Source organism: Megascapheus bottae, chromosome 15 (genome assembly GCF_031878675.1).
Source record: "Megascapheus bottae isolate mThoBot1 chromosome 15, mThoBot2.hap1, whole genome shotgun sequence".
Lineage (NCBI taxonomy): Eukaryota > Metazoa > Chordata > Mammalia > Rodentia > Geomyidae > Megascapheus > Megascapheus bottae.
In genome coordinates, this window is record NC_143523.1 from 22,279,295 (window position 1) to 22,301,908 (window position 22,614).

General features: G+C 49.1%; 2 protein-coding genes across 2 annotated transcripts in view; both read right to left on the minus strand.

Annotated features, from left to right (window-relative positions):
• Nucleotides 1-2,587: 2,587 nt before the first annotated feature.
• Nucleotides 2,588-22,273, minus strand: LOC150053940 (paired box protein Pax-2-like). Its single transcript, XM_090346068.1, has 4 exons — nucleotides 22,192-22,273; nucleotides 7,643-7,744; nucleotides 5,320-5,406; nucleotides 2,588-4,853 (listed from the first exon to the last, which is right to left on the minus strand). Exons 2-4 carry the CDS (start codon nucleotides 7,734-7,736, stop codon nucleotides 4,732-4,734), a joined length of 303 nt encoding a protein of 100 aa, XP_090202194.1. The 5' UTR covers nucleotides 7,737-7,744; nucleotides 22,192-22,273; the 3' UTR covers nucleotides 2,588-4,731.
• Nucleotides 22,211-22,614, minus strand: part of LOC150053941 (uncharacterized) — a 59,968-nt gene continuing 59,564 nt past the window's right edge. The window contains exon 7 of the mRNA XM_090345520.1: nucleotides 22,211-22,318. Coding sequence (XP_090201646.1) covers nucleotides 22,291-22,318 — 28 coding nt within the window. The 3' untranslated portion in view covers nucleotides 22,211-22,290. The remainder of the gene's footprint in view (nucleotides 22,319-22,614) is intronic.

The window sequence follows — 22,614 nt, forward strand, 5'->3', positions numbered from 1 at the left end:
ATGCATTGGTTCCGTGTGGATTGGTGTGCCTGTCTAGCTCCTTAAGAGTAACAGGCTCATCAGGCTGTGGACATAAGCATGTGGATAGCTTCCCTGAAGGATCTGTGCTTATGGTCGGCACCATTTTGACATTTCCACCATGGTGCCCTGGCTAACAATTTATTTTAAGCTTTATTTGCAAATATATTATTCCCCCTACTTTCCTGTGGATCTAATACATTACTACATTTTATCTGGTATATTTGTATAACTTCCTGCTTTTGTTCCTGTTATTTCCTCAACTGAGGATGCTTTTTTTTTTTTTCAGCTATCATAGCTCTGTACTTCAGCTGACAATCCTGTCCAGGTGAGGTGATAAGAAGACTAGCAAAACAATTTCTGGGGAAAACCAAATTGAAGTTGCAGATAGGCCCTACTGGAGAGCTGATGAATGAAAGGTATTCAGTTGAGTAGACAACTGGCTAGGGTTCTAGAGCGTTTCTGGGAACTTTGAGTTGATTCCAAGGAGAAACTAATGCCTCAGAAAAGACACAGAACAAAGACTTCTCCATGGAGATGGCAAATGTAAACAGTGGAACCCTCCATATCCCTTTTGGTAACAAGGAGACTAAGAAGATAAGCAGCTTGAGAAGCAAGCTCACAGGAGTGTCCCTGACTCCCAGTTGATGGTAGGGCAGCAGAGATCCTTGTCTGGGAGCTTGGAGACAAAGCCAAGTACTGGGTGCCACATATCTGCTATAGAATGAAGTCAGCATTCAGTAGAATCCGTCCAACCCAATGTCTTGGTAACTTTCAGGAACTCCCTTATTGGACATCAAATAACAAGAGTTCTATCTCCAAAAATAAAGTGTGCTAAGATAATCCATCTGGGTGTGAGAAGAAAATATTAGAAGTCCTATTTCTATGAATTTCTTTTTTTTCTATTTTGTAAGGTTCATGTTAGTCTAGTAATACATTTGTGGAAAGTGTAAATAAGACGACACAGTTAGATCAGGAGTATGTAATCAGAATTCTTTCAAGCTATATGACCAAAGAGGTTTGAAGATCATTCTTGCAGGAGCCTGGTGACCAAACCAGGGCTAAATGGGAATGGCATTTGCTGAGATGGAGCATTTGAAGGAATCATGGGTGAAGAGGGAGGGAGAAGAGGTTAGGGATGTGCTAATTTGTGAGAGGAACTCTCATATTCTTTAGTGGTGGCATGATATGGGATGAGTCTGGGTAAATCAGCCTGAGGAAAGGCAAGACATCTAGCATCTTAATGGGAAGGAGGGGTTTAGAACACACTGCCTCAGTTAAGGGGGGGGCAGTCTGCACCTTAGTGTACACTTAGGTCCTGCTTGCTGCAATCCCTTGAGCTGGGTAAGTTTCCTGGATGGAAAAACAAAATCTATTAGGATGGAGAGCACATGGAAGTTGGTACCTGTGTGTTGTCAAGAGCGGAGGAGAGCGCTGGGAGTTTGGCCTAGTGATAGAGTGCTTGCCTAGCATGCACAAAGTCCTAATTCCATTCCTCAGTACCACATACAGAAAAAGCTGGAAGTGGTGCTGTGGCTCAGTGGAAGAGTGCTAGCCTTAAACAAAAGAAGATGGGAAGCAATGTCCAGGCCCCGAGTTCAAGCTCCTGGACTGTCAAAAAAAAATAATAAAAGTATGGGGGAAAGTCTGAGCTCAGGGAATAATGAGAGGACGGACAAGGCCATTTTTAAGTATCTGATGTGGCAGGACAATGCTGAGGCCTTTCCAAGCAGAAACAGAGACACAGGAGAAGATATAAAGATCATTCACACAGGGATGTCTAAAAAGACCAACACAACAATTTTCCAGGCCCATCTCAGAGACCCATCCCGAAACCCATAGGAGCGCATAGACTGACAGAAACCCATTCAGATGCAGCAAGTCATCCATACACCTGACCAGTCAAAATAAGCACCTGTGTGAGATCACTGTGGACACTCCAGGCTGCAGGACAGGGTCAGCAGTCCCATAGTTGCTCCCTCGAGCCTGGCACTCTTCAAGGTGGGGGGAGCATGTAAGGTTCCAAGGGTGGGTTCTTGAGGTTTCTGTGGGGCTGCCATTCTCTAGGTCTTGAGATAAATGCAGAACAAAAGTCTGAGGCCTCCTTGGTCTCCATTGCAGACTCTGGGGGTAACATTGTGTCATTGCCTACTTGGGGAGGCAAAGGAAGGACACTGGGCCACAGACTATACCCACCTATATGCAAGGTGGCCAGGTGAGTGGCAGGATGGCATGATTGGCCTGATACTGATGCAGAACTTGAAGCTAACTCTAAAGTTTGGAAGAGAGAAGTCTTGTTGGGAGGGTGAAGGTGAGTAGCAGAGAGTGGGTACTCAATGACAAGATTATCCCAGCCATACCTGCACTCAGCTACTGCACAGCAAAGTTTCAGCCAAGACCTTGGGGAGGGGGAGGGCAAAATGAGAGTGGAGTTAGGGGGATTATTGACAGAATTCCTGAGGATCAACCAGAGATAGGCCCATCCGAGTCAGGGAGAGACAAACCTGGAGCCATGGGGAGTGACATACAAAATTTTTATTATTATCATTTATTTATTTATTATTTATTTATCATGTGCACAAGAAAAAAAAAGAAATCAAAATGAACCGACGCGCTGAAAGTGGCCAAGAAACTAGAATGGCCCGGGACCTTTCTAAGATTAGGACTGGTCCGGGTCCCAGGCTCCCGCCTGGCCAGCCCCACTAGGACTGGATAGACTGAGCCGAAAACAGGGGCTTGTGGCCCCGGGGAAGCCACTTGGAAGCTGGCTAGGCGCCGGCACTTCCCTTAAGCTATTCTCTTTTCTCATGTTCCTTTCCCAATAATAATAATAATAATAATGGTGATGATAAAAAGGCTCGAAAGGAAGAGAGATCTGGTCGAGGACTCCAAGCCTTTTTGGATTTATTCAAGGATTTTTATTTATTTATTTTCACTTTTATTGACTTTGTTTCTGTTATTTCGAGTCGTCACGATCCACGGGTGAGGAGACATGCAGGGAGCATCGCCGCTACCGAGAGAGCAACTACAGGGCGGGGCAGGGTGGCCCGGCCAGGGCGCAGCAAGGCGCGCAGGGCGCAGCCAAGTAGGGCCAGCCCGGGAGGCTGGAGCTGCCACCTGTGATCTTGCCTGCGAGGGGCAGGGCAGCCAGGGCAGAGCCGGGGGAGAGAGTTGAGAGAGAGGGGGGGGGCAAAGACAGAGAGAGACGGTCGGAGGTTCAGACGCGGGGTGACAGAGACAGAGGGCGAGAGCGGCGGAGGAGCGGAGGGAGGTGAAGGGCGGGGGCAGATGCCAGGAGGAGAGAGCGAGAACACGGAATTACAGAGAAACAGCCAACAAAACAGAGGCGAGAGGAGTCCGCGGGACCATGTTCGTCATTTTGCATAGAGAATTTTCTTTCGTAACAGTTTTGTAACATTAAAAAAACAAAAAGTTGTCCCCTCCTCCAAGGGTGTGCTGTGCTCCGGCGGGCGCGTAGCGGCGTCCCCTCCCCCCAGCGAGCGGCGACGGCCGCCCGGCACACCGCGGGGCGGGGCGAATCTACAGGCAGGGCCGGCGGGGGACGGGGACTCGACGGGGCGGGGAGCGCGGAGGGGAAAGAGGTTATATACACTGGGGTTCGCCTTCACACGACACACACCGTCTTTCCGAGAAGCAGCAGCCTGTTGTTGGTGGTGGTGGGGGGGTTCTTTCTTTCTTTTGTTCCTTTTTGCAAAGACCATCCTATTAAATAAGTTGTGGGCTTTTTTTTTTTTTGCGGTTCTTGTTCATTTCCTGCCGGAGAGGGAGGGGCGGGGGTGGAGTGGGCAGTCCTCCACTTTCCATCCAGCCGTCAGGGGTCGGGGTGCTAAGTCACGGCCCCCGAGGGCCAGTAGCTGCGGCCTATGGGATAGGGTCCTGCAGCGGGCCTGGCGGGGGGGGGGGCGTCCCGCGGGGCAGGGGACTTAGGAACCAGGGGCGCAGGGCGTCGTAACCCGGGGAGGTGACCGGTGGCGGGGGAGAGTGAGAGGCCAGCATATGAAAGACGCTGTGGTTGGGGGGGGGGTAGGAGGTCCAAGGTGGAGGGAAAGAGCCAAGAGCCGGGCTCGGTGGGTGCCCACCGCTGGAGCCTACATGCCTCGCGCCCCGCAACCTGCGGAAGACTTGACACCTCCAAATGCCGTCCGGGGAGCACGACCCTCAGGCCCGCACTCTGCCCCCGGGGGCAAGGCACACCTGCACGCGCAGGTGGCAAGAAATCCCCCCCGCACCCAGGTGGCTCTTCTTCCGCAGAGCGTCGTTTGGTTCTTAGTTTCCTTGGCCCAGCACCCCCCCTCCACCCCGGCCCGGGCCAAGCCTCCTGGACGTGCTGCCCGGGCGCGGGGCCGCGCTGCAGTCGGCGCTTGATTGTGTGTCACAGCAATGTATCTCGTCTCCAAGGTGGCGTCCCGCGGGGTGGCCGACCCGCTTCCGGGCGGCTTCAGCAAGGCCCGGGAGAGGTGGCCGGGGCGCCCCTGACGCCGCCGCGCGGTCCCAGGCGGGCGCCGAGGCTCGGCGGGCGGGGCTGGGGGCGGCGGGCCCCGGCCCGAAGGTCCCGCCCGCGGCTCCACCCGTGCAGGCCGGCCTCGGACTGGGTGACGAGAAAGGACGCGGGGGTCTTGGGTGGGGTGGGGGTGGGACGGTGGCCGAGAGGCATCGCGTCGCGTTGGTCCTCCCTCCCTCCGGGGTGGGCGGTCAGACAGGGACGATGTGGAGGCCGAAGCTGTCGGCCTGAAGCTTGATGTGGTCCCCGCGGTAACTAGTGGCGGTCATAGGCAGCGGCAGCAGCGGCAGGGGCGGAGCCCCGGGGGGCGGCACTATAATAATAAGGGGAACCTGGAAGTTAACACAGGAGAAGAATGGGCTGGGTGAGAGGACAAACAGGAGAACAAAAAAAGGAAAGAAAAGCAAAGACCTTCCCGGGCTGGGGTCCCGAGGGCTCAGGGCTGGGAGACCGAGGCTGGGCCGCCCGGGCAGTTGCCCTAGAGGAGCACGCGCCGGGCGGGACGAAGGGACCCAACTGGAGACACCGAGCTGTGGAATCTCCAGGTGTCCGGGGGAGAAAGCGTCGCCAGGGGGCCTCCCCGTGACCCGGGAGGGGAGGAGGGGGAGGGCGGGGCGAGGCCGGAGGCGCAGGGCTTCTCCAGGGATTCCCGGGCCTCGGCGCTGCGCCACCGGACCCCGGAGGTCTGGTGGCCTGGAGAGGCTCCCGCGTTCCGAGGCCGCACCGCGGGCGGACGCGCGGAGCCAGCCGGCCGCGGGCCAGCCCGGAGGCGTACTCACTTAGTAAGGCGGGGTTGCTGAATCTCCAAGCCTCGTTGTAGGCGGTGTACTGGGGGTGGCTGTACGGGTTGCCGGAGAACTCGCTCCCTGCAGGACCGTGGGGAAGTGCGGATCAGACACCCACGCTCCAAGGCGGACTCACCCAGCCGTGCTGGCGGCTTCTGGGCCCCCTTCACCCCCTAGTGCCCGGTACTGAGGGGTGCGAACAGGTCAGAGGCGGGGCAGTACACCTGGCCCACGTGGGGAGAGCCGCGGGGAGGTGGAAAAGTATCCCAGCGCCTCACGAATTGTGCCAGGGGAGGGGAAGATCACCGCGGGGGTGCGATCTGGGGAGTGGGGCGCGCCGGGGCTCCCCGCGGAGGAAGGGCCAGTTCGGGGTCTTAGTGTGCCCACTCCAGTAACCTGAGGCAAAGGGCTTTTATAGTGAACACTGTGATTCTGGGAGGCACAGCCCCACAGGGAGGAAGCGCGGGAGGGTGGCGAAGAGAAACCCTAGGGACACTTTGTCCCAGAAAGTCCTAAGAATGGCATCTTAGAGCGGTGCCAAGCGCAAGGGGCGGAGAGCTCTGCTGGGAAATACCCCCTCCCATCTTTCCCTCTGGAGGTTTTAAACGTAGGCCTCCCGGCAGGGGGAGGAAACCGCAGGCAAGCCAGTGGGCTGCCCGCTGGTCCAGCAGCAGCAGCAGCGAGAGTGAAGGGCCCGTGGGCTGGGAGCCTTCGGAAGCTGCCCCCCTCCCTCTGGGGAGAAAGGCCAGGTCTCCGGGTTTCCCCCTCGCCCTTTCTCCTGTGTGATGACCCTAGACTGTTTACAGTGATCCCTAACCGCGGGTTAAGTAGAGGAGAAGGGGCCCCTCTTGGAGAGGGAGCTGGGATGGGGGTGGGGGATGCAGCCACTGGAAAGCCTGTTTATTGACGAGGAGGGAAAGCATGCGTGCAGCAGGATAATGAGCTTCTGAGCTCAACTGTGACCAAGAGGAACTGAGCTATCTCCTTCCCCATCGCTAATGAAACAAGTGTAATTTCCTCATCAGCACTAGATTCTGTTTAACGACTCCCCCCTTGCCACCATGAGCTCTCTGCGGCTGGCTCCCCTCATCTCCACCTCCCTGCAGACTCTCCACCCTCACCCCTCCTCCTCACTCCCCTCACCCCCGCCTCTCTAACACCTCCTCCAGCCTTCACTTGCTCACTTGCTGGGACCTTCCTCACGAAGAATCTCTCCTCGAGCCCCACAAAAGTGCTTGCATTTCTCCCCCAGATTTGGGCGGTAATCCCTTCACCAACACTTCTGTCTCCCTTCTGCCTTTTTCTGTAACAATCTCCCTGTTTTTCTCATCCCCCACCCATGCTCTGCTTAGCGGGGCTGCCTTTAGGTGATCCCAGACAAATGAGGCTAGTCAACCTCTTCTATTCTCTTCCTTTCCCCCCACCAATGAGAGGGACACTTCTAGGACAGGGCACAAGGCTCTCCAGAGGCAGAGGGTTGTGGGCTGGGATGAATTTTACCCTCTTTAAGGCAAGAGGTTTTGGTGTTTCTGCAAATAGGATTGGCAGTTCTCTGGCTTCAAGTTCCAACCCAGGATTCTAATCTAGGCTGAGGGATGGGATATCATGACCTTCACCTGCAGCCAACTGGCCCCTAAATACGGCCTCTGCACCCCTGAGCCACACAATCCGAGACTGGCCATGGGGCAAATTTGGGGGATAAGTGAGGACCTGGGTCATCTGGAAAGGTTTCGTGTGTTCTTGTTTGTCTCTCTGAAGGCAAAGTCCCTCTAGTTTCTGCCATAGGCAGAACTAGTCCTCAGTTCTTCTTCGGAACTAGTGTCCCCTCCTCTCCCAGGAGTGGGGTTGAGTTTCCACCTGGACTTCCCATGACTTGGTGAGGACCCAGAGTGGCTTTTTCTGAGTGACTAACATGACCCTGGAAATGGTTCTTGGTTCTGAGTTTCCATGGAAACCAGGGCAGGCTCTTTCAGGCCTTGTCAGCTGACTAGGGTGGGCTGGAGCACTGGGAGTGGAGCTGAGGCTGAGTATTCCTGGGGAACAGGCTCTGGTGGGTAGGTGCTGGGGGGGGGGGGGCAGGGAACCATGACATAAAGTCATTGGCACTTCTACAAACTCTCTCTGGATTGCTCATGAGGGAAGATGAGGGGCCAACTGCAGCCCCAGGGAAAGAGAGAACAGAATTACAAGGGTTTGTAGAGAGGGATGTTGGGTATCGTCCCATCCTTGTCCTCCCACACCTCCAGCTTCAGACTAGAGACCATTCAGTAGCTCTCCCCCAATTAGTACCTCCCACCCAGCTGCAGCATTCACCTACCAGGCACCATTCCTGCCAGGGTGGAGGTGGGGTAGCTTCCCTGGCCAGTGGGGGGTACGTGAGGGGGGTAGCCAGGCAGTGTGGTGCTCGCCATGTCACGACCTGGAAAAACACAAAGGGGGAGGAGTGAGGCCTGGAAGAGAGCTTCTGCCTCTGTGTACAGTGGTGTGCCCCAGGCAGAGCACACTCTTGGGGGCGGAAGGAACTCTGAGCAGATGTGTACTTGAATGAGCAGGTCCCTGGCTGCCTGCACAGATCCAAGCTTGAGTGTACAACTTGTTTGTGCGTGTACCTCCATTCTGGGTAGCTTTGGGTTTCAGTGCATCTGTGTGTCTGCCTTTGCCTGTTTCTCTTTTCATTCCCAACCCAAATGGAGATGACCTGGTTTTATTCCTCAGAGACATCATCAGCTGTGGTCTCTCCAGTGGCCAAAAGGACCTTGGTTATCGTTTGCATCTCTCCCTTCCTAACACTCCTGTCTTCCCTTCAGGCTTGGAGAACATTCGCTCCCCACCCGCCCCCCTCCCCCCAAAGAGCTCACTAGCATTCTCTGCCCTCTCCAAGTTGAGCTGGTGCTGGGTCTGGCAGATGAGGACGGTAGAGATCAGCAGGGGGATATTTTGCTGACAGTGACTGTGCATTACATGCTATAGAAATGATTCCCCCCTTTCCTAAGGTAAATAAGGAACTTAGAACCAACAGTGTGAAGATCAGATTAGATTCCAATGAGCAAAATTTGGTATCCCTACCAATGGCTGGAGGCCTCCATTAAATAGCTAAAGATGAGTGCTGCTTAGCTAGTTCAAGAGCTGGGAGATTCCCCAATCCATCAATGGTTCTTCCGCAGTACCGTTGCATGTGATGGCTTTGTTTCCTTGTCTGTCCCCTCCATTGCTACGATATTTGCATACTCCAATTTTTGACGATGATATTTGCCTTCTCCCATCTCCCACACATGTCCCACACAATAGAGATTTCTGTTTTCTCTTGGGGTCCATGTATTCTCAGTAAGGTTCCTTGCCGACTTGTGCCAGTCTACTTCACTTTCAACCCTAGGAAGGCAAGATGTGGCTGAAGGAAGTCACAGGTCTAGCTGTGCCCTGCCCACTCCACCTTTTCTTCAGTTAGGTCTTGGTCATCATCTTCCCCATTGCTATTCCAAACTATCTTTTCTTTCTTCCTTTTCCAAATTAATTAATTAATTCGAGATGGGTCTCACTAAGTACTCAGGTTATAGGCCTGGAACGTCATGCCCAGCTAAGCATTTCTTTGCTTCTGTCCCTTTGAAGGTGACCTCATCTCCTATTACCTTCCTCACCTCCACCTCGACACATTTTTTTTTTTTTTTGCCAGTCCTGGGCTTGGGCTCAGGGCCTGAGCACTGTCCTTGGGTTTTTCTCAAGGCTAGAGCTCTACCACTTGAGCCACAGCACCACTTTTGGCTTTTTTCTATGTATATGGTACCAAGGAATCTAACCTGGGTCTTCATGCATGCTAGGCAAGCACTCTACCACTAGTCCAAACTCCCAGCCCCTACCTTGAGTTTTTTGAGAGGTTTACCCTTCTCTAAGTATACAAAGCTATGGGTCAGGATTTTTGCATGTTCAGTTGCCTGCTGAATGCTTTTGTTATCTATCCCTTTGTCACCTCAAACCTAATAAGGCAGATTCATCTTTCCCCTCGGTCAGTGCCACTAACCCTTTTGAAGACAACAAGACCAACAACTTTGGAGTCCTTGACACAGCCTTCACCCATCCTCCCCTGCTAGATGAAGTCAGTCTCCAGGATCGTCAGTTCTCTTTAGCTATCGCTGGTGCATACATTTCCATTTCCTCTATCATTTTCACAGTTCAACTCCTAACGTTGGCCACAGTGGTTGTTTCCTTTTGGCCATACCAGATGTATGGCTAGCTTGAGGCCGGCTGCTTGGCTAGCCTCGAGAAAATTGCTTTCATCACACATTTCCTTGTTTTTTTAAAAAACAAAACCAAAACCAAAATATATCACCGAGTAGTCTGAATAGTAACTGAAGGCTTTCAAGGCTTCCTTGTGCTCTCTCTCTCTACTCATCAACTCCCTCCACGCAACTCTAATTTTTACTCTTCCTGGTTGAGTTTGTCTTCTTTCTTCCTCTTTTTCCCTCTTCCTTCCTTCCTTTTTTCTTTCTTTCTTTCCTTCCATCTTTCTTTCCTTTCTTTGTCTGTTGTGGGGCTTGATCTCAAGGCCTGGACACTGACCCTGAGCTCTTTTTGCTTAAGGCCAATGCTCTACCACTTTGAGCCACAGTACCACTTCCACTTTTCTGGTGGCTACTTTGAGATGAGAGTCTCACAGACTTTTCTTCCCAGGCTCACTTTATATATGATCCTCAGATCTCAGCCTCTGGAGTGCTAGGATTACCATGAGCCACCAGTACCAAGTAGTTGGACTGTTTTCACTGTGTGATATAAAGCCCCTGCGCATTTGCAATGACCTGTCCTTCTTTCTTGTTCATAGTTTTCTTCTAGAACAAGCCTCAAAATCCCTACCATTCTACTCATCAGGGAAGTTTCTCTCATATGCAGCTATAGGATCTGTTCTCCATGTCATAATAGGGTATAAATCTATCAGCCCTATTATTTCATGTCATAGTTTGCTTCATCAAACAGTAAGCAACCCAAGGACAGGACCTGAATACTGATTTTCTGAATAGTTGAGAACACAGTAGACACTCAATAAATACTTGTTGATTAACTTCCTACCCCTCCATTGTACTTACAGCCAATTCCTAATAGGTTTTAATTGTTTTCTAATTGTTTCATGTATGTTGAGCTGTTACAAGGAGGTAAAGCTGGAACAAAATGTGAATGTTTGAATTTGTTTTTTCTTTAACTTCAACAATAGCATGATGAAAAATTAACAGTGAGACACATCTATTGTGATTCAGCTTTATTATTCGATAGAATGATTTTCCTCTATATTTATCTAATGTAGCTAGTATCTTATATTTCTAAAACTCAAGAACAGAATAGAATTGTCATGTAAGAAATGCTTTTGGCCAGGTGCAGTGGCTCACACCTGTAATCCTAACTACTCAGGAGGCTGAGACCTGAGGATCAAGGTTCAAAGACAAACCGGGCACAAAGGTCTGTGAGACTGAAAGTGGTGCTATGACGCAGTGGTAGAGCACTAGCTTTAAACTGAAGAGCTCGGGGACAGCACACAGGCCCAGAGTTGAAGCTCCATGACAAACAACAATAAAAAATCGCTTTCGTAACCTAGAGTGATAGAATTGACTTTTGCTTTGTTGTGGGTTTTCTTCTCCTTTTCTTCTTCATTTTGTCCTGCTTCCATATCTCTTTCCTTCCTTCCATCCCTCCCTCACTCCTCCCCTCTTCCTCTTTCTTTCTTTCTCTCTCTTTCTCTTTCTTTCTCTTTCTTTCTTTCTCTTTCTTTCTCTCTCTCTTTCTTTCTTTCTCTCTTTCTCTCTTTCTTTCTCTTTCTCTCTTGTACTGGGGCTTGAACTCAGGGCCTTACACTCTTACCTATCTTCCCTTCAAGGCTGGTGCTCTACCACTTGAGTCATACCTCCAGCTCAGTTTTTTGCTAGTTGTTTGGAGATAAGGGTTTCTCTGTTTTCTAGCTGTGAACCACTGGCACTCACTGGTATGGGGGATTTAAAACTAGAAAGGCATGGAAATCCAGTTTCTTCTGTCTTCCCCACCCCGCTCTTTTCTCAGTTCTGGGCCTTAATCTCTGGGCCTGGGCACTGTCCCTGAGCTTCTTTCACTCAAGGCTAGTGCTCCACCACATGAACCACAGCTCTATGTCCAATTTTCTGTCAGGTGACTAGAGATAAGAATCTCTTGGACTGGGTGGGGAGTTTGGCCTAGTGGTAGAGTGCTTGCCTAGCATGCACGAAGACCCGGGTTCAATTCCTCAGTGCCACATATATAGTAAAAGCCGGAAGTGGTGCTGAGGCTCAAGTGGTAGAGCTCTAGCCTTGAGAAAGTCCAAGGACAGTGCTCAGGCCCTGAACTCAAGCCCAGGACTGGCAAAAAAAAAAAAAAGAAAAAAAGAATCTCTTGGACTTTCCTGCCCCAGCTGGCTTTGAACCATGATCCTTAGATCTCATCCTTTTGAGTAGCTAGGATTACAGGCATGAGCCACTGGTGTCCAGCTTGTCAAAGTCTAAATGTAAAGCAGACAGGAAAAGGAGTATACCTTTTTAAAAAAAAAATAAAATTTAAGTGCATATGAGTTCGGGTTTTCAGCTGCATAGTTTCTACAACCTGTTCAATATGAATTCCTAATAATCTAAATTTTTTGTCACAAAATCCCCCTACCTAGCTTGAGGAGAGAGGAAGAGAGGCTAGATGACTGGAAAGTTAGGTGCGGTTAACCTGGAGGCACTCCTATGCAAAGTTTGTTCCCACTGGCTTTCTCACTTGCAAAATGGTATGGCCGACTTCCAGCAGCTTGAAAGCCACCTACTGAAGGCACATTTCCAAATTCTAGTTTTAAAAAACGAAATTTTGGAAGCACCATGCAGCAATTAAAAAAAAATGTACAAAAGGCCCACAATGAGACAAAGCAGTGGAACATTCTAGCACATGACATATGGCCATACTCCATTCTGTAACATCAGTGTCACCACCAAGAGGAGCCTGCTGAAGACCCCAGAGCCAACAACGATGCAAGCCACTGCATACAAAGCATGCTTGATGCTTTCATTACTACACAGGTGATAGCCAAAGAGCAGGAAAGATCCAACCCTTTCTAGGGCTATATATTCTTCTGCAACATTGTTGTCAATAGTAGAAAATATATATTGCAGGAAGTTTTCAAATTACTAAGATTGTTATACTAATTGCCCAGCAACATTCATTGAGTAAACCTCCTTTGGTGAGGGAATATTAATAGCTAATGGAATTTGTGCAAGGAAGAACTGTCAGAGCACTGGGGGCTGCAGTATTACAGAGGGAGAGACAGATGGAAGTAAAGACAACTCTAAAACGACTAATATTGCACAGCCACATTCTTTACACAAATAAGGCAAGTCACAGAAACAGAAGAAAACAGCTACATGGTAGAACCTAGCAGTTATAAAATATGTGCCATTCACCAGCAGACAGGAAGCAGTCTCGTATGTGCTCTGCTCACTGACGATACCAATAGCATGAAAACTGCACAGGAATTATAAGTGGATATAAACTTGTCCTACAAGAAGGTAAGAATCTCATATTGGTCACTCTAAGAAGGTAGACATTTCATATGGGCCACTGGTTTATAAAGATACAAAGATTTTATAGATAAAAGAGCAATCCAGTTGATTATCAGTCTAATATCCTCTTTATAAAGATGAGAAAATGGAGGCACACAGAGGCATGGAGATTCTCCTGAGACTACATGGCTAGTAAATGGTAGAGCCAAAACTTGAAACATGTCTGTGCTACACTGCCTTTATGGCGCAGACTCCCCAAAAGAGTCACAGAAAAGGCAAAAAAGTCATCTAACAAGGAAAATCTCATACCCATTACACTGTCATTAAGACACACACACACACACACACACACACACACACACACACACACACACACACACATGTGCGCAACACAAGGAATAATCAACTGACATGGAAGGTCTGTAGTAAAACTCCACAGGGTGGAGCATTCATCTCCTTGGAGAGTTTCCCGAAAAACAAAGAGCCTCTTCAGGAAACAGTAGTTGTTAAGAATCTTAAAGTACCCAGAAGTGTTAGAAGCACTGTACTTGATGAGGATGTCTTCTCAGTTCAACTGAAGAAGTCCCTAAAGATTCTAAAGCCAATTTCTACAGCAATCACTACATTTGAATCAGACAGTGCACTTTTGTCAGACATTCCTTAGCAAATGGGCCAGAGCAAATCAACTGTTTTGGAGAATCTAAGTGCCACCTCTCTCACACGTACCAAGAGAGCAAAGTGAGAGACTTTATTAAGATATCAGAAAATTTTGGACACCAGAAAATTTGCTGCTTTAATAGTCTCACGAATGATCTAAAGGCAGAGTTGTGTATCTCCTTGTACCTTGACTCACTAACATTCACTAAGCACCAACAGTCTACTAGGCATTATCTTCAATATTTTATATATATTTTCTCATTTAATTCTCATATTGACTCTACCCATTGTCCCGTCTTTAATCCCCATTTTGTAGATGAAAAACTGAAACTTGGAGGAACTAAATATTATGTTCACATTTTCACAGCTAGTAGATGACAGAGCCTGGACTATGAAGCAAGAAGTACATTTGGGAACTGATTCTGGAATGGTATTCTCAAATACTGTAGACCTAGAAAACAGAAAGATATTTGGTCCAAGAAAGTAATGTGGGACCATGTTAAGCTAATCCTTCCTATAACAGAGCATCTTGTCACTAACTGTCTCTTGTATTGTCTACAGTGGAGATTTCAAAGTAGGATTCACTGATTTCATAGGACTCCAAAGATCACTTTAGAGGACCTGCAGAAAGCTATACCTGAAATGTTATAGATATTATAAGTACATCTTTTGGTGTAGATGGTATATGGCCTTTATCATATTATCAAAAGTATTCATAACATTTGAGAATATAATAAAAGATTAGTAAGTAGTGCTTAAAAAAACAGGAGAACCTGTTCTTTCATGTACAATGCTGATTTGTTTGCAACTACCTGAATAATATCAATAAATAAGATCATACGGGAAACAGTAAAATGTAAAGTGTAAAGGAAGCTTATCTGAAGTACAGGGAAATGTCAGCATGAGAAGACGAAGGAAAGATTAAAAAAGAAACTGCTCAAGAAGCAGAAACTGCCGCTAGTGACAGCCTGGGCAATAAGACTTATCAGACCCAGATTTATACAGCAAAAGTTACATCCAAGGAGTTTAGAGAAGTGTTTCTTTGGCATCTTTCTCTGAAAATGAGCACTTTTGCTACCCACTTGACATTGAGGACCCTAAGGCCAGAAAACATAACTCTTGTTTTACTACCCTATCCTCAAGTTTGGCTGCTTCTCATAAAGTGGCAAAAAAAAATGAAGACATTAGATATCTTCAAGGTTGGCAGTCTATGGCTACATTTAACACAATCAACTGTAATATGTATACAAATGTGGTTAATAAATCTGTAATTACTGTCTAAATACATGCACCTTTATATTTACCCTTTATTATCACATATTACATATAATACACCAAACTAATGGTCTTTGAATCTGTACAAAATACTTTCAAAAGAGAGGGCATTTTCTATACATAGCATTTTGCTTCTTATCGCCGAAGTCACTAGCTCCTCCCTCCACCCTCCCGCAAGGTTTGTTCTCTGGAGCAAATGTGTCTGTGTGAGGACCCCGTTAGGTTCTGTGGAGGCCCTGCACTTCAACCCAAGGCTCGCCTGCTCCAGGTTCCAGCAGAGGGGGCTGTGCCCACAGCTCAGGGTGGCTGCTCTCTTCGCTGATCTGTTGCCCAGTGACAGCTGGACCTCAAGTCCCTGAGGTGTCCTAGGCAATGATGTGTGTGGGCTCAGTAAGGTCTGGTCCTGTACTACCAAACAGCTGGACAGAGCCAGTCATGCTGTTTCTACCCTTCCTCCACAGCACACAGCCCTCACAGGGCTGGGCCGTCTTCTCGCCCAGGGCCCCACAGCAGGCAGTTTCCTTCTAACTCATCTGGACCATGGATGGAACTGCAGCCTCAGGATCCTGGAATAAGACTGGGGGCTTTGGGAAGAATCACGTTTTCAAACGCTAAAAGGAATCCTATATGCCAACTCCTTCATTTACAGAGATGAGGCTCAGGGAGAGGATGAGAAATCTCCAGTGCTCTCACTTCTCAAGGCGGCCTTCTCTAGGAGCAGGCTGCAAATGACGAGAAGAGCTGGGTAGAGCTGGCATCCGGGAGCTGGGCCAGGGGCTCACGATGGGCTCTGAGTCTATGAGCCCCTCGTGCTGGGTGGGCAGAGGTTAAGCTTGTTTGCACAGTCTCCTGATACTCCAGGTCTCCCAGTTCCTCTCTGGCTTTATTTTGTTCTCTGAGAGCACTGAATTGTCAGCTCTAATCCTTCTGAAAGCACAGCGTTTTTCAGGCGCTCTGTGTAAGTGAAACCCTAATCCCAAGGAAAACGGTCACTTAAGCTGCTGGAGCATTAGGCTGTTCTCAGAGCCTGCTGCAGGATTTCCTCCCTCCCTGCCTGACAGCCTGCCACCACTAGGGAGGAGAGGGGAGGATTCCAGACTGAAGGCACGGAAAGCCCTTCCGGAGTGACAACAGTGGCAGAACTGTCTTCCAGAGCTCAGAGTTAAAAAAGCTGTGGCTCGTCTGTCCTGAGGCTACAGTTAAGCATGGGGAGGGAGAGCGAAACAATGACCCCACTTGGGGGAAAGGAGTGGGGTGGCTGTCTGGGGGAAGCATGTTTTCTGGCCTTGCCCAGGTGGCTTTAAAACTAGCAAATCATTTCTGAGACACCACTACTAAGAATTTCTAGTTACAACTGGGCGCTGGTGCCCACACCTGAAACCCTAGCAACTCAGGAGAATGAGAGGACCATCCATTAGAAGCTAGCCCAGGCAGGAAGGGCTAAGAGACCCTTCTTGCCAATTAATCAGCATAAAGCTGAAAGTATAGCTGTGGCTGAAGTGGTAGGGGGCTGGCCTTGAGCAAAAAAGTTTAGGGCCTGAGTTCAAGCCCCAGGATCAACACACACACACACACACACACACACACACACACACACACACACACACAACTTCTAGTTATTCAAAAAGGCTGGGTTATCACATTAGATTTTTCCTTAGCCAATATTTTTTCCTTAGAAAGTCCCAAGTAATGGTGTCAACAGCTCTCTGGAGGGGACAGCCCACTGTTGGGATGGCAGGTCGGCATAGACATGGACTTGGGGTTGAAGTGCTATAGCTTTCCTTCCACTCTAAATTGGCCTGCCTCTCCAAGTCCTGGAGCAGATTTGTGTGTGACTTTTTGCATTCTTTCCTTGAGGAGGTGAACTGAACGGAGGAGGAGGGGAAGGAGCCTGATCTAAGCTGTAGACCCTAAGCTGTAGACCCAGGGCTCCTGCATATCTGTCAATGTCTCATTGCTATGGAAATGCCCCCATAATTAAATCGAATGAGGTCTGGGGCTGGAGGTCCTTGGGGGTGGGGGCTCAGGGATGTCTAGAGGAGGCCTTCCTCTTTTCTGTGGACCTTCTTAGTCTATACAGGACGGGTCTAAGAGCACTGGGTGCAGAAAAGTCTGCACACTTCACAGGGCCTCTGACTTTGCCACTTGTCCAAAGTTGTTCTCACCTTCTCCTTTCAAGGTTGGAGAGCAACTAATCTCCACCCTAAATTCCTCTAGCTAATCAGAAGCTTTGAGCCAACAGACAAGACTAAGAGAGTCGCTTCAGAAACACTTCTTGTGCCTTTATTGCCCTTTCTTCCTCAAGGGCTGACTAAGTGCTGTTTGTTTTATGGAAGGAAATGCAGTTTCATTGGAAGGGGGTTGTTAACTACAGGAAAGAGGTGGTCCCTGGTCCTCTGGACTCCCAGAGTAGGGAGATGATTTCCCAGGATCCACACCTCTCTCTGCTTAAAGGTCATTTGACTGACTGGGAGCCAGGAGTGGGAGCTGCAGAGTTGGTCTCTTCTGTCTGAGGTTGAATCCATTTGAATCCAACCCTGCTGCTCAGCTCTCAACTCTGGCTCACCAGCCTCTGGCCTCTCCATCTTTGCTCAGACTTACCAGATTCTGGGAGGCCGGCATTGCTGCTCTGTCTCCATGCCTTGGACAAAACGCACTGGACCTGAACTAGGGAGTCTTTCAAAGCTGTTAGTCTCTGGCCGTTAAGAGAAGTTTTGATCAATTTCTCGAATAAAACCTACTTCTCCTTATCAGGTGAAGAAGTCAACATATTTCCTACATACACAGGGGTCCAACTCTCCAGTGTTCAGACATTTTTCTAAAGAAAAGGTCAGCTCCTCTGTTGGGACTCAGCAATGGGGGGTAGGAGAGGGGACGTTGAATAAGCAGGGACTTGGCTCTGCTTTCCTAGTGGCCTGAGGCTCAGTTGTCTCAGTAGCTCCAAGACAACAAGCTAGAGGTGTGGTCTTCATTCTCTGTCCTTTTTGATCTTCATTATCTGACAATTTGCTGAGCTGTGGGAGAGGAAGGAGCTCTGGGAATCTGGACGTGTACTAAAGACAGAACTTACACTTTGATCTTGTTTAGAATATTGAACATGCTTAGTTTATCTTCACATTTGGATTATTCTATGATCTCTACATCTTGGAGGTATTGTCTTATGTATGGTTTGTATTACTCTCCCTCATGATAGTTTGCTTTCTTCACACAAGGTATATAATTTTTATGGAGCATTCTTTCCAGTGGGTGATTTTTTTTTCTTTCCCTTGTAGGCCTTCCTTATGTTTTGGATTGCTGAATGCCTCTACAAATTTGCTTTGGTTTTGTTCTTTCTGAGGTTTGGGAGTAATCTTCTATTGTGGACCAAAGTTAAGTAAGCTCTTGGTTCCTACAATATGTGAATAGTGTATATTTGAACTCTGATGGAGGCTCAGACTCTTTTTGATGAGTTCAGTCTTAACCGTCCCTGATTAGAATCTACCTCTGATATGCTATGGGGAATTGCTCACATCCTGATCTGGCTTTGACTTGTCCTCTATTTCTGGTACCAGAGTGAGGATTGGCTGTGTGTTAATATTATTTGTTGCTATATTTTATCCATCTGTGTTCTGCTAAGGTTAGGCTGCCTCTCCACATCACCTCTCTACAACTAAAGTGAGAGTGGTGAGAATTACACTCACACAGGCTCTCCCAATGCTTGGTACTGATGCCCACTAGAGGCCAGTGAGTGAAGCCTGCTCTGAAGCAGCTCCTGGGACACATGTGTCCTGCTTCAAGGCTGGCCATGGAGCTGCGTTGTCACTGACTTCCTCCCTCATCTTCTTGCCTCCTGTGGTCTCCAGGGAAGGAAGCTTGTCTCTCTTCAAGGCAGGAAGTTCTCCAAGCTAAGGGACTCTCTGAATGTTCCAAAGCCATCTCCAGTGGCTTTAGGGATCCTAAAACCAGTTTCTATCTTTTCTACCCAGGTTAACCAGACTGCCAGAATCCCGGCAGGTTCTCCTGCCAGGCCCTGGCCCTGGCCCTGGCCCAGCCCATGTCTATCCAGGCGGGAGGGAGGTGAGAAAGCCTTTCAGGAGAGGGACTGCCATTTCTATCAACGATGGGAGAGTTTAGAGAATATGGGCTCCAGCAGACAGAATCAGAATGTTTACTGTCACATATAGAGAGGTTAGAGACCATCTCCTGCTCAGTCCTTTGCAGAGCTAAGAAGGTGGAAGAGGCTGCTATCCCAAACAGCCTGGGGCCAGACTGCCCCTGGCCCATTCTCTCATTTAGCAGGTCTTTTTTTTTTCCTTATCACTTAGGGGGAGACTCTCAGCTCTGTTCCAGACCAGCAGCCTAGAGCAGTGGGCTGGAGAGAAGAGATGCTGCAGAGCTAGAGCAGCCCAGCGGCGGAAAGAAGAGTGGGTGATAAATTTAAATAACCAGCTTGACTTGGCAGCTTGCTGGGTTGTGATGCAGTAAAATTAAAATCTCGGCAGAACTCGCAAACACTACCTAGAAAAAAAAATCTGTCTCTTGCCTTAGTTCCCTGATGGGAGGAGAGTGGGGGAGGCTATCAGGCAGAGTCCTAGCTTCTGGCAACCGCCGTTGCTTGCAATATGATTAGCTGTGTCCTGGCCCACTGGGCCCCACTCTCCCTTCTACACAATAGTCCAGGCTCCCGATCCTCTCAGTCCTGACCTTGTGGAACAGCTGCATCAAGTGGCTGGTGAAGTCTGAAATCAGCCTCCAATGCCAGAAGGTGGCAGGAATATCAATAAGTTCTGGCTTTTTAGATTAGGCCAAGGTCTTATAGTGCCAGCTTCCTCAGGACCCATCCCTAAAAGTTTGCAGCCTTCTCTTATCTGTTCTCAGGGAGGAAGATGACTTGGGTGCCTTCAATGTGAGAAATGGAGAGGACTCCTTGAGCGCCCAGGCTCTGGGCACCGCGTGAACCTGCTACTCTCTTACGTTAACATTCACCTGGCTTACCTAGCAGCAAAGCTCTTTTTTTTTTCTCTACCAAGTCCCTTACTATTCTTGAATGAAATAAGCTTTTAAAGAATATTTGAGAGGAACTCCTACAAATGTACCAAGAGTCTTTCCCCTCCCTGGCACCTGTTTGGACCCAGTTCTCAAAGACACCAACATTTCTCTAGAACTCATGCAGAGTCTGTCTGTTCTGGACACTGCTCAGAACTATTCACAAAGTCCTGACCTGAACTGGACTCACTCCCGAGGGCCTCTATGAAGTCACTGGCAATGCCCCATTTCTCACCTTGACAGTACCTCCAGCAAATTCTGTTTGTCCCCATAATAAACACATCATGAATCATTCATCTTTAATAGATTATGCAAATAAGGAGGACATAAAATCAACAAAGATCAATAGCTGTAGCCGTTTAATTGCCAGCAAAAACATTTTAAGAATGAGCATAATCTGCATCCCTTTCTTGGGTAATGGCACTATTAATCCAAACATTGGATCTTGGCCTAAGTGTGGAAAAAAAATCACTCCCTACTCCCCTCCCCCACCTCCCCTCCCCCCGCCCCTCCCCCACTCCTCCATACACTTCTCTCTTTTTGGTAATTTCCAGTTTCTGAGTGAGTTTCCCCGTCATTACCACTGGTGAACAGCTCCGAATGTTAATGGTTCTGCTTTTGTTACTCCTCGCTTGATTGAAATGTCGCATACAGATTGAGATGTTAGTGCTAACTTGCCACCTGGGAATGTCAAGCTGGGTCTGAAATGAACTTTTCTCACACTTGGATCCAGATGGATCAGCCGGAGATGTTCCCAGGCTGAGTTGGGACTGTTCCAGGGCCACAGGAGGTGGGGGGGAGGAGAGGGGAGGGGGGGGTCTGCTCAAGGTGGAGGCACTTTTCTGTACCAGTCCCAGGGTCCCCTACGGCAGAAACCCTACCCTGAAAAGCCACATGTCCAGTCCCAGGAAGTCCCTGCCTTCTTGGACTGTGGTCCTGAGCACAGAGGAACACACTGGGAGCAGAAGGAAGTTTTCTGTACTCTTATTTTAATGGTCAGTTGTCTAGTGTAGGCCACTCCTTTGAGAAGTGACCACCGCACCAGAGAGGTGGCCTGACTTGGGTCCGAAGATCAAGTAGGATAAATTCCCCCAAGTGGGGCTGCAGAAGCTCATGCCAAGAGCTAGCTGATCTAGGTTACGCTCTGATCCAGCTAATCCTGTCGCATCTATAAGCTCAGTCGGTTTAGGAGCACTTTCCAGACTTAATGGCCACACCTCCAGCCAAAGCACACCTCTCAGTATTAGACACAATGGTACCAGGACATCTCATCAGGAGAAATTGAGAACGCTGATAGAGGGCTCTTCTGAGCCTCCTGGAGGCTGTATGGCTACTCAAAGCCTATCTCAGCCTGAACCATGCCCAAATCATTTCCAAGTCACCACCAGAATCGTACCCTTCAGTGGGGCCCATGCCTGCTTCCCATCTTTGCCACTAGCTCTGACTCCCTGTAGTCCCTCTGCCGTGTTCCCAGGCTACCTCTGCTCAGTCGGCAGGTAATGCCTCAGTGTCTCCCAAGCCCCATGCAGACCCTTCTCAATCATCCTGTCTTTCAGAGAACAAATGGCACATTGGCTTTAGTGTTTCTAGAATAATTAGGTGAATTTTAATAATACCTCAATGTTCATCTCTCCTATGTGGGCACTCTTCTGGCCTGGAAACCCTTCCTAAGCCTGCAGCTCTTGGGCCTGGAGTGTCATTCACTAGCCTTTCCTTGCAGGACCATTCCAGCTACTTGAGCAACTTGGGGTCCTGGCCAGGATGCCCTCTCTTGCAGTTAACCACCTGTCCAACCTGACTACTTGGCTACTTGACCAACCTTGGCCTCAGTGACTTCTCTAGGAAGCAGGGAAAAGACTGAGATCATTATGTCTCTAACTGCACAGAACTGGGTGCCATACTCTCAAGGCCAAAGCCACAGCTACCTGTGTTGCCTGGAGGGAGAGAAAAGCAGGCTGTCCTGGAGCCTAGGAATAAGGGAAGGAACATGGAGGCTAGATAATGGGAATTTATGATCAATTCTTGCCAGCCTGGCCTAGTTTGTCCTCTGTAATCTTCTGTACACATTCTAAGGAGAGGTACAAAACTCTGAGTATCTTGGGAGAGGCAAGAAAAAGGGCAGATGGAAGGTAGGAGGACAGCACAGAGAACCAGCAGGAGGCCTCGAACTTCTACTTTTCCTGGCTGAAGCTCTATCTGCTGACCATAATGTTTCTCCCACATCTGCATAGGTCTGTGCAGGAAGCACCCTATGTTTTTGGAGGCTCATGCTCACTCTCTCATTGCAGATATCATGGCAGGTGCCCAGGTGTCACACTGGTCCCCAGACAGCAGGGCTTGGTATGCCCCCACTAAAAGGAGTGTTCTCACCCTCCTTCAGCCTCCTTACCGGTCACGACGGGGTATGTCTGTGTGCCTGACACGTTGCTGCCCAGCTCAGGGTTGGTAGATGCAGATAGACTCGACTTGACTTCATCAAGCCCAGGGGTCAGCGCTGGGAGGGAGTACTCATTCCCCTGGGAGGAGAGAGAAAAGTGACAGCTCTCTATTGATGCACACTCAGAGAAAGGACTCAGTGTGCAGATGGAGAGGAGGAACGGGGCCCTCCCAGATGGGGTGGAAGGAGATGGCCCTGCAGAGGGGTGTTGGGGGGGCAGGCTGGGCAGGGATGGGAGAGTTTTGTGGGGGCGATCTGATATGGGAGCTAGTACACACTATGGGTAGCATTCCTAGTATCCTTTAAACTTTTGTAGACTCTGGCTTATGTGGATGTGCCTCTCTTGAGCAGTGTGGGATGTCTACATACAGGGAG

What these genes read in the sequence shown, in the direction of transcription:
- LOC150053940 (XM_090346068.1), bottom strand. Translation starts at nt 7,736, where the DNA reads ATGGCGAGCACCACACTGCCTGGCTACCCCCCTCACGTACCCCCCACT. An exon ending in CCTGGCAGGAATGGTGCCTG is followed by an intron (nt 5,407 to 7,642) that starts GTAGGTGAATGC and finishes ACGGTCCTGCAG; the next exon opens with GGAGCGAGTTCTCCGGCAAC. An exon ending in CAGCAACCCCGCCTTACTAA is followed by an intron (nt 4,854 to 5,319) that starts GTGAGTACGCCT and finishes TTATTATTATAG; the next exon opens with TGCCGCCCCCCGGGGCTCCG.